General features: G+C 45.1%; 1 protein-coding gene and 2 long non-coding RNA genes across 6 annotated transcripts in view; 2 read left to right on the top strand and 1 right to left on the bottom strand.

Moving 5' to 3' along the window:
- The first annotated feature begins 808 nt into the window (after nt 1-808).
- Nucleotides 809-2,626, top strand: LOC308587445. Its single transcript, XR_014008390.1, has 2 exons — nt 809-939; nt 1,499-2,626. It is a non-coding gene; the product is annotated as an uncharacterized lncRNA (long non-coding RNA).
- Nucleotides 2,627-3,461: 835 nt separating this feature from the next.
- On the bottom strand, nt 3,462-10,278 carry LOC308587485. Its single transcript, XR_014008408.1, has 3 exons — nt 9,853-10,278; nt 7,297-7,369; nt 3,462-4,671 (listed from the first exon to the last, which is right to left on the bottom strand). It is a non-coding gene; the product is annotated as an uncharacterized lncRNA (long non-coding RNA).
- A 174-nt stretch (nt 10,279-10,452) lies between these two features.
- FERMT2 (FERM domain containing kindlin 2) overlaps nt 10,453-18,525 on the top strand; it is an 87,298-nt gene continuing 79,225 nt past the window's right edge. For 2 of the 4 annotated variants that reach the window (XM_081192416.1, XM_081192417.1), the window contains exons 1-2: nt 10,453-10,634; nt 12,053-12,217. In XM_081192416.1, coding sequence (XP_081048542.1) covers nt 12,061-12,217 — 157 coding nt within the window. In that variant the 5' untranslated portion in view covers nt 10,453-10,634; nt 12,053-12,060. The remainder of the gene's footprint in view (nt 10,635-12,052; nt 12,218-18,525) is intronic. The other 2 variants (XM_081192418.1, XM_081192419.1) reach the window with 2 other exon arrangements.

Here is an 18,525-nt window from a genome sequence, read left to right on the forward strand (position 1 = left end):
GCAACCAAAATGGTCAAAGGCCTGGAAACGATGCCTTATGAGGAACGACTAAGGGAGCTGGGCATGTTTAGCCTGGAGAAGAGGAGGTTAAGGGGTGATATGATAGCCATGTTCAAAGATATAAAAGGATGTCACATAGAGGAGGGAGAAAGGTTGTTTTCTGCTGCTCCAGAGAAGCGGACATGGAGCAATGGATCCAAACTCCAAGAAAGAAGATTCCACCTAAACATTAGGAAGAACTTCCTGACAGTAAGAGCTGTTCGACAGTGGAATTTGCTGCCAAGGAGTGTGGTGGAGTCTCCTCCTTTGGAGGTCTTTAAGCAGAGGCTTGACAACCATATGTCAGGAGTGCTCTGATGGTGTTTCCTGCTTGGCAGGGGGTTGGACTCGATGGCCCTTGTGGTCTCTTCCAACTCTATGATTCTATGATTCTATGACCGAGGCCATTTAGGGCTTTAAAGGTCAGCACCAACACTTTGAATTGAGACAGTGACCAGATGCAAACTCCAAGACTCCACCATCAGCCAATTTTCCCTACCCCGACTTTGTTTTACCATCTAGACCAGTCTCCACCAACCTGGTGCCTTCCAGTTGTTTTGAACTACAAGTCCCATAAAACCCTGATCAGAATGGCCATTGTTTGACCTAATATGGATTTTGGAATTTACCCCAAGGGCTAAAATAGCTACCTTTTAATGTCCATTTATCTTATACAAGTGTGGTTGACGTTGTTATTGGATTTACCTCTGCTCTTCTTTCCTAAGTGCATTTTTAAAATTTCAGTTTCTACAACAACGCAGTCTGAAAAACCATGGCAACCACCTGTGGATGATGAAATCGTGGAAGGTAATCAGACACCCATCCTTTAGTTTGCAAGAGGCATGGCAGACCCACGGCTGGCCATTCAGTCACCATCTCGGTGGGCAAATACATCTCAAGGTATAACATTTCACCGCATGCTTTCACAGAAGCCCTGAGTGGGTTGGCTTGACTCCATGCCCTGCAGAAATCTGTGGCAAAGCTAGGTACTGACAGACAAATCCGCATTTCCTGTTTCCGAGGTCTGTGGTCTAACCACAAGGTTCTTGTTCCCTTTTGAGTACTAAGGTGCCGCCCCTAGAACAAGTCATTGTTCCTATTACTTTCCCATCCATGCAGGCATCAAGGGCCATGCCAGCGGCTAAGCTTGCACCATTCTCCAGTTTCAATCAGATAATCATGCAATTCGCAAGATCCCAGCTGTTAAATCGGAAAACTATGATATCGTGTGTGCGATCTGCTCAAAGAGCCATACATTCAAACTTCATTGATTCGTTTGGAGGTAGTTATGGAGCAAATGACTCCATCATTTATTTTTAACTGCTGGTTGCAGCTGATAGGAGTTGCAGCCCAAACATGTGGGGGCCACCAGGTTGGCAAAAGTTGGTTTTTCAACTGTATCAGGATTTTCACACAAGGAATGTATCAATAACACAATGCTCCTTTGTTTCCTTGCTAGTTCATCTATTTGGATGTGAATCTGGCTGATCATATTGAGTGGAAAGTCGTTAAAGACCCTTTTGTGCACACAAAAGAATGCAGTTGAGGTGCATAACAGGGTTCCTTGTGTGCAGAGGATCTGGGTTGAATCTTGATTGAACTCCAGATTGAACCCACAGAATGCCAAATGCTGCTAACCCTAACATACATAGAATAACAAAGTTGGAAGGGGTCCTGAGGGTCATCTCGTCTGACCTGTGCAATGAGGGAATCTCAGCTAAAGCATCCATGACAGATGGTCATTCAACCTATGCTTAGAAACCTACAATATAGAAGAGCCCGCTATCTTCCAAGGGAGTCCATTCCACTGTCAAATAGCTCTTACTGGCAGAAAGATCTTCTGGATATTGAGTTGGAATCTCCTTTCTTGCAACTTGAAGCCATTGGTTGGAGTCCAATGAAAACCAAAGAGAAAACCAGGAGAAAGCAAGCTTGCTCTGTCTTTTATGTGACAGCCCTTTAGATATTTGATATCCTCTCACTCGCCTCTTTTCTAGGCTCAACATCCCCAACTCCTTCAACCGTTCCTCATAAGGAATCCATGGCAGATAACTGCAGTACCTAGAGACAGACTGTCAGGTCATGTGTCCATACTAGCGACCAGAGGAGGAGTAACCGCTGGGAGGAGTCCAGAAAGAAGAAACGCCATGGTACATTTGTATCAGCTGAACTGGATGCCTTCATCTGCCCCAGCTGCAACAAAACACGTCTCTCCCATATTAGTCTCTAAAGCCACAGCAGGTGCTGCAACCTTCCAACAGTTTGACTTTACCCACAAAGGCACACTCCTCCATTGTATCCTGAGACAGACGTCAACAACAAATATGTTTGTATCTTTGCATTTAGACATTTCTTAAAATATCATTACCAAATTTCCCATGATGATTCCTGAGATTGAAGAACAGGTTTTATCTATGTTTGGATACAACTGGATGACATTTTGAAAAAATATGGTAGACAGAACCATTCAACACTCCTCTCATTTTAACCAGGGATTTCAAAACTCTGCTGATTTTTTGGGTTTCTTGGAATTCCCAAGAAGCATAAGGCACTTTCTGCTGAAAATAACTGACATTAATGTTCCTAATGGCATGTCCAAGCAATGGCTACTTATGTGATCAGTTTGGTATCAGAGCACATCATTTAACACACACACAGCAAGAAATAACTTGGTATAAGGCATCTATGTCACTAACAGAAGGTATATCAAACCCTGGACTGCAATAATAAGCTAGATGGACCAGGGGCCTGACTCAGTATAAGACAATTTCCTGTGTTCCTGTATCACAGGCTGAACTTACTTGAACTCTACAAAATGGATGGGTTTGCCAATAAAGAATTTTCAGCCCCCATCACAGCATGACAATTTCAACAGTTCCTGGAGGGAAGCCCTGCTAGGTCAATCAGTTTTCACTCTGTTTATGTTTATGGTGCAGATTCTCCCAATGTGCTATAAATATCGGCTATGCCACATTAATGTATCTGATTTGGCCCGGCATTAGCAGACACCTGCATGTAGAACATGGAGGAACAGAGAACATAAGAAGAGACCTGCTGGATCAGGCCAATGGCCCATAGGCGCCGACTCCATGGGGCCTGAGGGGGCCCGAGCCCCCTCAAAAATTCGTTTGGGGGGGCTCCGCCCCCCCAATAATCTCGGGCGCCCCTCCAGCAGAGCGCCACCGCCGCCCCTCCCCCAGCCCAAAATGCACAGGGTCGGGCTGCATGCCTCCTGCCCTCCCTCCCGAGCAAAAGCTCCACCCAATTTCCTTCGGAGCTGATTAATAGGTGCAGCACGCTCTCCCCTATTCGCTCACGAGGAGGCGGTGCCACTTTATCTGCATATTCATGAGCTTATTTATTATTCATGAGCTTTCGCGGGCTCCCCCAATATTTTTTATAAGTCGGCGCCCCTGCAATGGCCCATCTAGTCCAGCATCCTGTTCTCACAGTGACCCACCCAGAGGGCTCTCCTCTAGCCAGAACCTTTGGAGTGAGCTCCCATTTCCCAATGGGAGAGGCATCTGACACCTGCCTGGAGTCTGACTCTCTCATTGATGCTTGGAAGGACCAGCATAGACTTTTTTGTTGGTATTGGAAAGGGGTGTGGAATCTCTTTCAGCCTGGTGGGTGGCCGCATTCTGATGTGGGCAATGATACAGGTGGCCACATACTAGTGGTGGGCAGGACAAGAGGCAGAATTAGGTAGCGCAATGGATGCAGCTCTTACCTTTGTGCAGTAGGCCTTGGTCTAGCCATGCAAAAGTCAGACACACATCTCCATCCTAGCAGAGATGTGGCATCATTACAGTTCAAAGACACACTGCAACCAAGCATAAGCACTTGAGGAGGGCCCAGAGCAGGAGGGTCAGTGGGGGCTGTGCAATGGGGAGAGTGCATCACCAAGGGAGAGTCTTGTGGGTCAAATTGAGAGGCCTGGAGAGCCACCTTCTGCCCATGTGCCTAAGGTTCATCACCCCGGTGTAGGAACAAAAGCAAAAGCACCATCAGCTGCCCCAAACCACGACAGAGGAAAGGTCCCATGTGCGGAGGGGTCTCTGTGATGGAGAGGAAGATGGTCCACTGGCACCCTGGTGCCCAAGAGCCCACAAACCCCTGTATCTGATCCCCAAAGTAAGTGGCAATTATGAAGGTTAATGCTTTGCATAAGCAATGCCTATGTAATGAGGAATGAAAAATGATGAATCTGATTTTAAAACTGGCCATCTGTTACAGACTATTGAGCCAGGCTGTGACACTGAGGTGCTGAGCAGCAGAAAGGGGAAAAAGCTTTCTTATACCAAACTTGCAGAGAGAGAAAGGCAGAGAGCCATAAGACTGTCAGGTCCAGTAGCTAAACTGAAGCCAGGTCTGGCTGATGTAATTTATGTCAACTTCTGAGCCCTCTTGTTTCAGTACCTTATTTGGATACAGCTGCCTATAAAATCCGAGCAGTTCTTGCAAACAAATGGGAAGAGCTTACAGCTCCTTAACAGCTCATGACGCAAGTTGCCTGAATTCCCAACCTTGCCTTCAAATTCCAGGGCGCAATTTCCAATCTATCTGGAGAACTGCAGCAAAATGTATTGTGCAGTCAACAGCTCACACACTGCATTTCTTCACACGATCCACCTGTTTGAGGGTGGACAGAAAAATCATGTGGAGAACTAGCAGGAGTCAAGTGGACATCAATCAGACAGGCCTGAAAATGACATTTTTGGCTTGGGCCTAATTTCATATTTGAACAGTGGTATTGAAGGCCGGTGGAAATACTCCCAGCCCCACTTGTGGTCCTTCTATAATCTAGGAGGCTATAAGGGGGAGAGTGCTGTTGTGCTCAGGTCCTGCTTTCGGGTTTCATGTAGGCATCTGGTTGGACAATGTGAGAACAGAATGCTGGAATAAATGGGCCACTGGTCTGATCCAGTGGGCAGCCTCTTCTTACACCCTTAGATTTGTCTTGTAGAGGGTTGGGCAAAAAGACCTTTCCAACAATTCTGTGACCCTAGGATGTTATACAATATAAAATTAAAAACCAACTATCATGAATGAATTAAAACATATTAAAATAGCACAACAAGCATAACATCCATTCAGTACATCAGGAATCAATAAAGTGGGATTAGATTAATGCCTCCCCCTGCCATGTCAGTGCAAAAAAATATTTTTGCTGACATCAGAAGGAAGCCACCTCTGTGAATGGGGAAACTTCCACAGCCTTGGAGCTGACACTATACAATGCAATGCATCTATTGATGGGACAACCAGCCAGGCCTCCCCTGCAGAACACAAGTCCTAGATTGATCGATATGGCGACCTGTTGCATATTGCATTGAATTTAACATTTAATGTAACACATACTTTGTCCCACAGATGACCAATTTATAAAGCAATGTAATGCACAACAGGATAAACACTACTTGGTAAATAATCAGCCCTTGGGAGCAAAGAGGGTTTCTTGCCAGTCTTCTGATTCTTCTGGGAGACTTTCACCAAGTCCAGAGCTCACTGAGAACTTGGAAGCAAAATATTATAGAAGTTAAAACATCAAACTGGCCTCCTTTGTTTTTGCATTCAAGCTGAGAGAAGTTATGCAAGTAACAAGCTTGAACTGTTATAATTCAGTTTTCTAGTTTTTAGGCACACACAGCAAGGCATATGTTAGTCATGCAAATCTTCTTTCCTCCAGTTGTGTGTGCTATTGGGCAAAAGCCTTTTTCACATGACAACTGTACTGCAGCCAATGAACACATGGAGGGGAAATCAGGTCGCACCTGCTCCCCTATTTCTGACCTGCATTATTCAACAGAAACTCTGAACAGAGCCAGGGATATACCCACCTAGGCTCTGTGCACCTTTTGAAGGATGCCTGGTCACATGGGGAGCTCCTATATTTGGCCATTGTACATCTATGCATACATGCTGGGAATGAGCACAGTGGTTGCAATCCAAATCCTCGCTCCACAGGTTCCCTGGACATGCAGAAAGAGCTAGATTCATACAAAAGTTTTAGCCCAAGTTGCCAGTTTGGCATTTGAAAGCCATTATTTCATCAACTAGCTATGATTAGGTCTCGCCACAACTGGGGAAACACAGATTCAGCCAGGATGTGGTCATCTGCTGTCTTGACACATACTGGGATGCTCACAAGATCCACCATGCTCTCAGCACTACCATTGCATGGCACTGGTTGTCTGAATCCATGCAACACAAAAGTTTTACGTGTGCAGAAATAATTATGCCTGTTGTTATAAATGCATTGTTTTCAACTCAAATACAAGTGCCTCTGAAGTAGTTTGCAGTGTTGAGTTTATTTAATTATGTACAGCATTTATATGCAACCCAATAATAATGTTCTATGTCAATCAGCCCCTCCAATTCATCTAAGGTAAAGGACTCCTGGACGGTTAAGTCCAGACAAATTCGACTTTGGGGTGAAGCACTCTTCTCCGCTTTCAGCCTGAGGGAGCTAGTCAAATTGCTGACCTTACATTCGGCAAGCCCAAGAGGTTCAGACCACAGCGCCCCCCCCCATGTCCCTACCACCACCACCATTGCCTCTCTTTCCCGCCTTCCAAGCAAGCAGGGCAGATCCAGAACTCTTTCACATTAACCTCTAAAACACACTGTGCTTTGGTGAGTTATGCATTTTTCTGTAATATCTGTTACGTTGCTGCTTGGTCTAGATCTGTTGCAAAGCCACTCTGAGCATAATGGTGGCAGGAAAGGGGCATATAAATAAACTTGACTGATACTTTCGGAAAACCGAGGCTATTTCAGGAGGATTCCACCACTGACCCCAAACTAGTAATAATGCAATTAGGGCCCTGCAATGATGTGATTACCCTCGGTTAAAAGAAAACAATCACAGGGTGGGATGGGGTCACGTCACTCCACTTCTCTCCTGGGGCAAGCTTGTTGCAGTGAAAACACTGAGAAAATGTGTGTGGAATTAAATCTTCAGGGTATCAGTGCTATGTGAGACTCTTTGAGACGTTATTTTGGGACAGATTGACTCCCTCGGGGGAATTTTTTCCATAGGACTCCTTGATCCCATTCCCACCCTCGCTGACATAATGAGCTCTCTGTTCTTTCCCCGGCTGCACTCTTGGTTCCTATCCAGTCTCTATATTGTTACAGCTGCTGGGTGACCCTTCTTTGCTAAGGTGATTGCTTATTAATAGTCACGAACAATAGGCTGATGTTCCCTCAAGAGGAACTAACCGTTGGAGATGTTTTCCCAGATGGGTAGCTTACCTGCAAGACGGCTTCTGCAGCCAGTTCTCAGCCAGCGTTGTTGTAGGGGAGGAAAAGGGCCTGCACATTGAGCCTGCGACAGAGAAGAGAGTTCTTATTTGGAGCCGACTTCAACCCCCCAAGTATGGTCTAAAACTAAAGGTACATCGCTGAAGCTAGGCAGGTGCAGGTGTGGTCCATGCTTGGACAGGTGAGCACTGCAGAGAAGTCTCGAGGGCTTTGCAGTAGAAGTGCCTGTTTGCTTGCATAATTGCATATGTTTATTATAAAGGGGAAGGGACCCCTGACCATTAGGTCCAGTCGTGACCGACTCTGGGGTTGTGGCACTCATCTCGCTTTATTGGCCGAGGGAGCCGGTGTACAGCTTCTGGGTCATGTGGCCAGCATGACTAAGCCGCTTCTGGCGAACCAGAGCAGAGCATGGAAACGCCGTTTACATTCCCGCCGGAGCGGTACCTATTGATCTACTTGCACTTTGACGTGCTTTCGAACTGCTAGGTTGGCAGGAGAAGGGACCGAGCAACAGGAGCTCACCCCGTCGCGGGATTCGAACAGCTGACCTTCTGATTGGCAAGTCCTAGGCTCTGTGGTTTAACCCACAGCGTCACCAGCATCCCTTATGTTTATTATATGGATGCCGTAAAGCCTCCTGCTGTCTCTTGTCCAAAGAAAACCAAATCATGTAGGGCTGCTTCTCCAGAAAGAGGGGACGATATTTCTGCCTTGATATCTTCAAGGCCTGGGGCTGTCACTGCATCCATGCCATTCTCCCTCCAAGCCAGACTTACAGGTGAAACTTGAAAAATTAGAATATTGTGGGAAAGTTAATTTATTTCAGTAATTCAACTTAAAAGGTGAAACTAATATATGAGATAAACTCATGACATGCAAAGTGAGATATGTCAAGCCTTTATTTGTTATAATTGTGATGATTATGGCGTTCAGATGATGAAAACCCCAAATTAAGAATCTCAGAAAATTAGAATATTGTGAAAAGGTGCAGTAGCTATTCAATCCATAACACCTGCAATGGATTCCTGAGCCTTGAAATGGTCTATCAGTCTGGTTCAGTGGGAAGCACAAACACGGAGAAGGCTGCTGACCTGACAGTTGTGCAGAAAGCCATCATTGAGACCCTCCATAAGGAGGGAAAGCCTCGAAAGGTAATTGCAGAAGAAGTTGGATGTTCCCAAAGTGCTGTATCGAAGGAAATTAATGGAAAGTTATGCGGAAGGGGAAAGCGTGGAAGAAAAAGGTGCACAAGCAGCAGGGATGACCGCAGCCTGGAGAGGATTGTCAGAAAAAGACCATTCAGACGAGTTGGGGACTTTCACAAGGAGTGGACTGAGGCTGGAGTCAGTGCATCAAGAGCCACCACACACAGACGGATCCTGGAGATGGGCTTCAAATGTCAGATTCCTCTTGTCAAGCTGCTCCTAAACAAGAAATGTCAGAAGCGTCTTATCTGGGCTAAAGACAACTCTATGGCAGGCATCTTTTCCCTTACACCGGTTTCTCCCCTGCTTCTTTATCATTAACATCCTCACTACACGCCCCGTGTTTAAATTAACTTCCCATTCGTTTATTGAGTCAAAGGCAGATGAAGATGATGGACTTTGGGGAGCTAGCTGACCTGACCAGAAGAGTCCGCAACCAGGAGGAGGAGGAGTACCAGGAAGAATGGATGGAATTTAAAGAATATTTAAATATGCTAAGATAATTTAAATAGAAACACTTGCAAATACCAGATTGGTTTAGGATATAAATATGTGATTTTATATAATATGTTTAAAGTTTATATGAAAAGTAAGAAAGAAGTGAAGTGACTAAATTTTATGAAAAATTAGTCTTGGAAAACTGTTACAATGATATACATTGAAATTCAGCCAGGGGGATTTGAGGAAGTCACCTAACAATGTTAACAATTGTGGAATGATTACAGTTAGGATTTATGTGTGTTTGTTTATAAATTTGGAAAATCAATTTAAAAAATGGGGGAAAAGAGCTGGGAGTCAAGGGAAGAATAGGAACATTAGTAGGGATCGCTTTGAAAATCTATAGGTAGCAGACGGTAGTCATAGCAGTGTAGAGTTGGAAAGGACTCCGAGGGGTCATCTTGTCCAACCCGCAGCAGGACTCGAACCCACAACCGTGAGATTAAGAGTCTCACATTCTGCCGACTGAGCTATGACCTGTTTGTTGAGCATTCACCCTCATTTGTTTGCAGGGACCCTCACACTTTTCCGTGCATTTCCCTCTCACTTGTCATAAAAAAAAATATTTTGGAGAAAGCGAGCTGTTTCTAAAAATTTCTGGTTATGACCTGAATTTCCCATTAAGCGATAGTGGTCGACCTGCAACAACTGGAGGGCACCAGGTCGGCAAAGGCTGAAACACACACACGTATCTATTTATACACACGTGTATCTATGTATTTATTAAGAAACTGCCCCTCCTGCTTTCAGGGCTGCCAACCAGGTGTCTCTTCGGGCTGGTTTATTCTGTGGCTTTGTAACTGTTTTGTTTTATCGTGTATTTTGTATTCTCATTGCGCACCTTTCTCCTGTTAACCGCCCTGGGATCCTCGGGCGAAGGGCGGCTTGCAAAGGAGACGAAACGAAGGCGGGCCAGTTACGTTAAGTCGGCAAGATAAAGATTTTGTAAATCAAGAAAATCTTTAATAAAAAAGAAAGAAAAAGAAAAAGGGGTTGCATTCCCCAGACCCCATCACTGGCCCCAGAGACCACAATAAAAATATAAAATGAAGGAAAAAGGGAAAAGGAAAAGTTCCCCAGCCAGGCAGCCTGACTGGAACCCCTCGTTGAAGACCACACAGCCCGGCGAGGGTCTCCCCGCAAGCCCCCATTGCTGTGGGGCGGGAGAGCGACTGTGAGGTAAATCGCCTCAGAGCGGCGGCTTCCCGCGCTTTTCCCCTCCCTCCTTCTTCCCTCAGGAGTCCCGGCAGCCTCCTCCTCCTCCTCCTCCCCCCGCCTCCCCGCTCCTCCTTTCCCGCCCACGGGGGAGTCCCGGATGTTGGCCCCGCGCCCCCGCTCCTCCGCCGTCCGCTTCCATAAAAGGGCAGCGGCGCCTCCCTCCCTTCTCCCCCCCCCTCCCGCCCCGCCTCGGGCCTTTCTGGCCGCCGCCTCCTCCCTCCTCCTCCCTCCCCTCAGGCGGCGCCCCGGGGGGCGGGGAAGGCTCCCGTCCTGGCGGCGTCCGCGGCGGTGGCCAGAAGCGAGAAGAAGCGCCCTCCGCCTCCTCCTCCTCCTCCTCCTCCTCGCAGCCCCCACGAAGGGACGCTCCCCGGCCGAGGAAGAAGAGGAGCCCAGCCCGGCAGGCGAGTGGGGGGGGGGGCGCGGAGGGTCTCTCTCTCTCTCTCTCTATGTGTGCGGGAATTTGTGCGAACGTGTGAATGGTGCGTGAGAGGGAAGGCGCCGTGTTTCACGCGTGCATTGCGGGCGAGGGAGTGCGTGTGAATAGGACGGGGCTTTGTGTCTGCGAGGGGTTTTCGTATGTATGAATTTGTGGGGGGTGGGCTTTGCTTCCCCACCCTTTAAAGATAATGGGAAGCTGAGGGGGTTGCCTTCCCCCCCCTCTCCTCCCCGGCCATTCCCCACTTGTAGGTCGAGGGGCGCATCCCTGCACATGCCCATCCTTAAGGCACCGCGTTGTGGGGCTGGGCTGGGTGCGAATGGGGGTCGTGGTTGTCTATGGATATGTCTGCCTGACCCCCCCCCCTTTCCGTCTCTCTCCCCTTCCCTCCTCCCCCCATTTTTCCCCCGGGTTTCTTTTCCAGAGTCTCTTCCCTCTTCGCATGCGACCCTCCTCTGGATGGAGGTTCTTGTGGGGCAAAGTCGGGTCTTCCTCTCTTCCTTTTTCTCCTTTTCCCTCCATCTCCTCCACCCCTGCCTCCCCATCCCTCTTGCACAGCCGGAATAGAGCTTCCCTTGTTCCTTTCGGACTCTCACTCTCCGCCCAAGCGAAGTCTTGGCTGCTATATAGAGTTGCCCTTGACTCGCCTTTAAAATACCATTAATAGTAGTAGTAGTAGTAGTAGTAGTAGTAGTAGTAGTAGTAATAGCTGTATTTTCTAGGAGGGAAAGGCTAAGGAGACCCTTTTATGGGTCAAGGGGTGGCGCTCTTTTTCCGGCGGAGGGGTACTATCCATTTCTAATTTTTCGCACCCCTTTTAGCACAGATGTTGGAGAGGATGTGCAGACTCAGGGTAATAAGGAGGGAGCATGTCAGTGCATCCGTGTTGAGTGAGTGCCCTGGTGAAAATTGATAGTATGGATGATGTGTGCCCCACACACACACACAGAGAGAGAGAGAGAGAGAAGGTGAACAGTAAACAAATAAGGAAAACATTTTGTTTTAGGTGTAGGTGAGAAGCTGAATAAGGGCATTGTAATCCCTCCTCTAAATATATTAGGCAGAGTTGGGGCTAAATAAGGTTTTGGTTTGCATTGCCTTCATGCTTGCGTTCTTCCAAGTTTGCAGTCCGACTCTGCCCTCCCCCACCAATTGCCTCACTAAGTTCTTTGTAAATTGAGCCATGTGTTGGGAGCTCAGCCTTTTCTCCTCTTCTTCTTTCTTCTTCGCAGCTGACTTAAGGAAAGCTTGTTTGCCTTCCCTGGATTTGGCTCCTTCATGCTTTTCCTTCAGTAAATGGGAAGCAGGGAGAGGCTTATGAGCTGCGAGTGTGAGGCTTCTGCTTAGCTAATGAATGCCGTTTCCTCTGCTGCTTGCTTGCAGGAAGGAGGAACGATGGCTCTGGACGGTATACGGATGCCAGATGGCTGCTATGCGGATGGGACGTGGGAGTTAAGCGTCCATGTCACAGACCTGAACAGAGATGTAACTCTGAGGGTCACAGGAGAGGTCCATATTGGCGGCGTCATGCTGAAATTGGTGGAAAAACTTGGTAAGTTGTAACTATTAGGGGGAAAGGTGTGGCCTTTCTCCTTGCTTTGGTGGAAGCTGGAAGGCGAAGCGCTGGGTGTGGAAATGAAATTGCATATTTGCATCGCACATGGGACTGATTTCAGAAACCCATAACTATTTTTAAATGCCAGGTTTTTTGTTAGAGAAACTTGATGTTGGATCTCTTTCTCTAGCAGGCAGAATACAGGCCACCTCTGAGTCTAACCCTTCTCCTGGTTAGCTACCATACTTTCTGTAGCATGTACAATGGCTGCTGGATTCTTTACAGTACTTGCACATAAATACAAGTGTGATAGTATTTACAGGGACATGTAATGACAAGTAGTAGAAGGTGCCATCCTGGGTCAGTGATGTGGCAGAAGCGAAGGAGTCATTGGTCTAAGGATCTTGATTTGACCATACATGTGTTTAAACGTAAAGGCTGATTTTTGCAGTCAAAAGAACTACATAAACTGTGCTTGTATGTTTAAGCTTCACATAGAGGATTTACCCATAGATGGTGTGCCCCCCCTTACTCCAAAACTCCTGAGCTTCTGAGAGGGGAATAGACTTCACATGTAATACCAGAAATGCACTGCACGTGACTGAAGGAATCTAGGCTAGCATTGTTTTCACTGCAAATTAGGGGAAGTTTCTCAGATATGATAGGTGGTTTCTAAATTCTAGATTAATGAATACTCCATTGTATGTGGCTGTTCCTTTTCTTTGGACTCATTAAGTTCAGTTTCTAGGAATTTAGACCAAGTGATAGGAAAGGAGGGTCTGTGCTAGTTATTACAAAAACATTAAGATCGTTAAGCAGGGCAGTGTTTACTATTGCAAACAGTTATTAAAATGCTTATTCCTGCACACGCCCCCCCCAAAAAACTTCTGACTTTCTGAAAGAGTAATTGCAGTGTTATTACAGCTAGCTACCTCTCTTAGGCAAGTGTATGGTGTTATGGCTTAGTGCAGCCTCCTGCGTTAGAGAGTGTCCTAGGCTATGTCAGGCACCTGTTAATGAGACATGGTAGCTGTTGCTATACAGCAAGTTGTACAGTACTGCCATTAGAACATTTCTGCATGGCACATTGTGCCTAGTGAGCTTTCATCAATGTGTTCTGCATTTTGTGGAGTGCACTGTGGTTCAGTGCTAAAGTTCCTGTGCTGGTAAAAGATGCTGAGGTTTATACAGTTGGTAATCTGATGCTTTCCTTCCTTAATAATGCATTTGTGTCTGAATAGTATACTAGTTTAAACACAACATCCTTATCAGCTCCGCAGCACACTTCTGGTGCTATGTAAATACTTGATTTGCTGGCTAGTTATGTACACAAGTCATAGCTGGTGCAGCTAAACAGAAGTCATCCTGCACTGTACTAAAACTTCGTACTGATGTAATAAGGAAGGAAAAGCAGATATAAATACTTGGTTCAAAAGGAAGTTTGTGTGTGCGTGAAGGACTCTGAGGCTTGACATGGCTTGTGGGACTGTAGAAAATCAGTTTTAGAAATATTTTTTTGTCCTTGGGTTATGAAAAGAATGTTTCAAGGTGACTGCAGGCCTCAGCACTTAAAGTTGTTCAGCCTCTTCAAATATTAAGCGAAGAAGCACCACAGTCTCTTACATAATGAATAAGTCATGCCTTCTATTGGCTTTGCGTGTCATTGATGAGAATTGTCCACATGTGTATAATTTGCTCAAAGTATAGGATGGAATTCAGTGGAGACAGCAAGTTTTTAAGATGCTCTGTGGGATGAGTTTAATCGCCCTCCACAGGATAAAAGCTTATTTGAAGTTCAAACATATATTTTGGGAGGCCATCCTCATTCTAACTCTTACGGTTCTGTGTAAATGTCTCATAATGAGGATCATGCGTCAGTCTCTTTTGCAGTGGGCTTTATAAAGCTCTGGAAGCAGGTTGTGTAAGCTTGCTGTTTTGATAATGTGTAGATCATGCTGGGGTCAAAGTCCCCTCTACAAGCCAGATGAAAATAGTGGAAACTTTTTTACAATACCTTTGACCTTGGATGTAGGCCAGGTTGTAATATCTATCAAGTTAAAAGCTAACAGGACCATACAAGTAAAAACAGTTCTGAAACTTGGGATAGTTATGGCAGCTGTGTTTTTTAAAAAAATAGAACTACATTTCTTTAAACTGGCCTTTAAAAGATAATGACTGTAAACGAAAACTATGAAAAAAGTTGTATTTGCAGCATTGTCCATCCTGTTTGTTCTGAAAAAATCTTGGGATAGCAATGTGTTTGGAATAGAAGTACTTTGTATGCATCTTCTCATTAACTCTGTAAACAATGCAGCTTTTTGATTGCTTCCATTTAGCAGAAGAACATCTGTTTGTGGAGGATAAGTCTCTAATCCGAATGACAATAAATTTGTAGTGGTCACTTCTGTAGCTGTAGCTCAGTGGCTTTCCTTGCAGAAGGTCCTAGATCCCACCCCTGGCAACTCAGGGAGGGCTTGGAGTATCAATTCCAGTCTGTGAAGACCAGGGGTTCCCACACTGTGGCCCGTGAACTTTGTCAGATATTATATTCATATATATATTTTAATTGTATTCTTCTTGTTTTTATTACTTACTGATTGTACTATATTGTATTCCACGGTAATCGAACTGTAATACAATAAAATACAATTATATTAGAAATAAGCAATATATACAATTAAAATAATACACCATCTAGCACAGTGCAGTTCAATTGTTAAAAACAGCCAGAAAATTTATTAAGTGGTCAACCAAGGCGAAATGTTTGGGGATTACTGGTGTGGACAGTATTTAAATGTATGGTCCAATGGTCTGACTCGTTATAAGGCTACTTTCTATATTCCTAACTAATTCACTGCAAATTAATGTTTGCTTTGTGGGATGGCTCAGGGGTAGAGCATATGCTTTGAATGCAGAAGTTCTCACATTCAATCCCAATCATCTCCAGCTAGGACTGGGAGAGATCCTTTCTGAATTCCTGGGAAGCCACTGCCAATCAGGTGGGACTGAGCTAGAAAGAACAATGGTCTGACTCCGTATTAGGCAGCTTCCTGTGTTCTCTCTCATTGTTCACCTGTTGCATATAACAATTTTGCACTGCAATCCTAAGCATGCTTCAAATCCCACTGAGTATGTTTCAGGTTACTGACAGTAAGAAGTTATATGTATAATACAGTAGTACCTCGGGTTACATACACTTCAGGTTACATATGCTTCAGGTTACAGACTCCGCTAACCCAGAAATAGTACCTCGGTTTAAGAACTTTGCTTCATAATGAGAACAGAAATCGTGCTCCAGCAGCAGCGGGAGGCCCCATTAGCTAAAGTGGTACTTCAGGTTAAGAACAGTTTCAGGTTAAGAACAGACCTCTGGAACGAATTAAGTACTTAACCCGAGGTACCACTGTACGGTCCATCCTTTAAGATGAGGGTCAGAAACTGCTACAGATGTAGCCTGTGGTGCTTTCTCATCCAACGTCCATCCTCCCCGCCCCCTGTAGCAGTTAGGCTTGAAAACAGACTCCCATTGCAGCCCTTGGCATTTGTGGAGAGGGGTTTAACTGGACAGGAAAGACTTATTCCTCTCTGTGTCTCTGTGACTCACTCTCCCCTCTTGAACCCTCCCCATGTGGCATCTAGGCTTGAAAAGCAGCTTCCCTAGCTGCCAATGGAAAGCTGTTTTCAAGCCTGATTTTTGTGAATGCATGTGTTCTGTGCAGAGTTAGCTTTGTGCATATTGCAGCTGGGGAAGGGAAGGGTTAATGCTCCTCTCCTCAGCTGCTGTCTCCATGAAGACTGCCACCCTCTGGCATTTAGACTTGGGGGGAGGGAACTGAAATGTGTTTTTCAAGCCCAATTCACATGTGAGTGAATGAATCTGTGGGTGTGAGTGCATTAATGGATGTGTACAACCTTTGCTGTCATATGGCCCCTGAAAAGTTAGGCACAAGGGAATATGGCCCTTAGGCTCCCCATCACTTCTTTTAAGAGATACAAGGGGGGGGGATGCCACAGGGTTCCTGCAAATGGGTGGAAGACATGGGCCTCTGTCGTTGTCATAGAAACAGGGATACCAAGACAAATCCTTTACATGACTAGCAATGCTGCTTTAATTTTGTGATATATTGTGTGGGCTTTCATATGTGGCTGTCTGCTTTGGTTATTTAAGCTACATGGTAAGCTAAGGTATCTTTGATTGTTGCTCTTTGCTTTCAATGAAACTGTTAATTGCATAAGTAACCGGCAGCTACAAAACTTAACAGAGATCACTTTAGCAAATGCTGTTGTAGTTGCTACAACTGTGGCACCCTGTGTAACTGGTAAGCCTTAGAAAATCACTTGAATTGCTTAACTGATGGGTTCAAGGACTCTTTCTGCTTATACTGTAGCTCTGTGTGTGAAACACACTGAGCCATCTTGCCATTTTCCTCAGTTCAGAGTCTGTGACATTAGCCATGGAGAAGGCATCCTTGTGCAGAGGGATATTTGTCTTGAGATTGGAAGAATGTGGTGTTGATGAGCAAGAATAAGCCTATCCTTACTCAGTAATCCTGTTGATTAAATACATTTTGCTTCTGGGATTAGGAAATTGGAGAGGTGGGACCAAGAACAGTGTAGGTGAAAGAGAAGAATCATTTCCCTTGCTCCTGCTCTCTTAATTCCCTGTTCCATAAGCATACATACATACATACATAATTTCATTTGTATGCCGCCTTTCCACCGTTCAAACCATTAAAAATATGTAACTATACAGCTATAAAAGTAGTCATAAATAAGAAGCAAAACATTAAAGAATACACAATGTAACTGAACAATTTCCACATAAATCAACAAGATCTAAAATAAATACGGTTTAGTGCAGCGCATGGGGACTTGCTGAGTGGGCAGCTCGGTTCGGGGGCTGCTCATGGGCCAGTTAAACAACCCCTGTGGGCCGCTTTTTGGCCCATGGGCCTTAGGTTGTCTATTCCTGGAATAGCTCCTCCAAACTCGATTGAAATTCCAATGTGCCTTCACACTTGCACTGTTTGGGCTGCCGGAAACAAAATACAGTGGTACCTCGGGTTAAGAACTTAATTCGTTCTGGAGGTCTGTTCTTAACCTGAAACTGTTCTTAACCAAGTTACTATTTCTGGGTTAGCGGAGTCTGCAACCTGAAGCGTCTGTAACCCGAGGTACCACTGTAGTTAGGTTTTGTTCAAGTCTGGAGCCAAGTGGAAATAGTGGTATGGCAATAGAGACTATCACTGAAAAAATCACCATGTACACGACCAGTGTTAGAAACTGAGATATGAAAGCTAGGAGCTAAATGGCACCTTAAACCTAGGTTATGGGTGCAACAACGGAATGTAGGTGCGCTTTTTCTATAACAAAGCTGAAAATGAATGCACTGCAGCTAAAATATTATGTTCGTTTTTCACATAGTCTAGTCCTTCACCTGCCCACCCCTCTAATATTCTTAAGAGGGTCTCTTTTCCAGTCTTCAGAGAGTGGCTGGAAGTGGGGAGGAAGAAAAAGGTCCCTCCTTTCCTCAGAAACTGCTCGCGCTAATGAAATTCCCTGTCTAGAACAATGGGAGTTTTGAACACTGCACATGACAAAACCACCCACCACCCCCAAATTTGATAATGAGCTTCCACACCAGCGATATCATATAACTAGTTATCTTTACTTAACAGTTTTTCCACAGTAATTGGAAATCCAGATTAAATGTAAAATATATGGGCCGGCATTCGATGATGATGTCATTTGGACAGTGCAGAAAAGCTGCATGCACGAGCAGCACCTATTTCACAGTAAACTGCTGCCTGGAAGCATTCTCAATTCGTTGCTAGTGATTTGTCAGACAGCTATTGTACTAACTTCCTGCTCTGAATCTGACCAACGTGGAGAACAAACTTAAGTTACAATGCTATTTATAGAAGATTGGCTGTCCTATCTGATGCACGTTTCGAATCATGGATAGAATCCAGTGGTAGCACAGATAATGTGCAATATTACCTTTTGCCACAGGCTGGTTCAGGAATACTTTCATTTTCTGATTAAGTAATTAATGATGGAAATGCGATGTTTAAATAGCCCAATATTCTGCTTGGGCGTGGATGTTATTTTGGAATAAGGGAGACAGCTGTGGTTTATGATCTTTTCTTTCTTCATTGTCATTCTTCCATCCCTTGTTTTACACATTTTTTAATTTTTTTATTTCGGTGGAGTTTTTCAATCTTTAACCTTTTCAGTTGTTTTTCGTTGAACTTTGAATCCCTGCAAATCAGATAGATAGTCTGTTCCTTCAGTACCTTTCTGTT

The sequence above is a fragment of the Podarcis bocagei genome (genome assembly GCF_964188305.1).
Source record: "Podarcis bocagei genome assembly, chromosome: 1".
In the NCBI taxonomy this organism is placed as follows: Eukaryota; Metazoa; Chordata; class Lepidosauria; order Squamata; family Lacertidae; genus Podarcis; species Podarcis bocagei.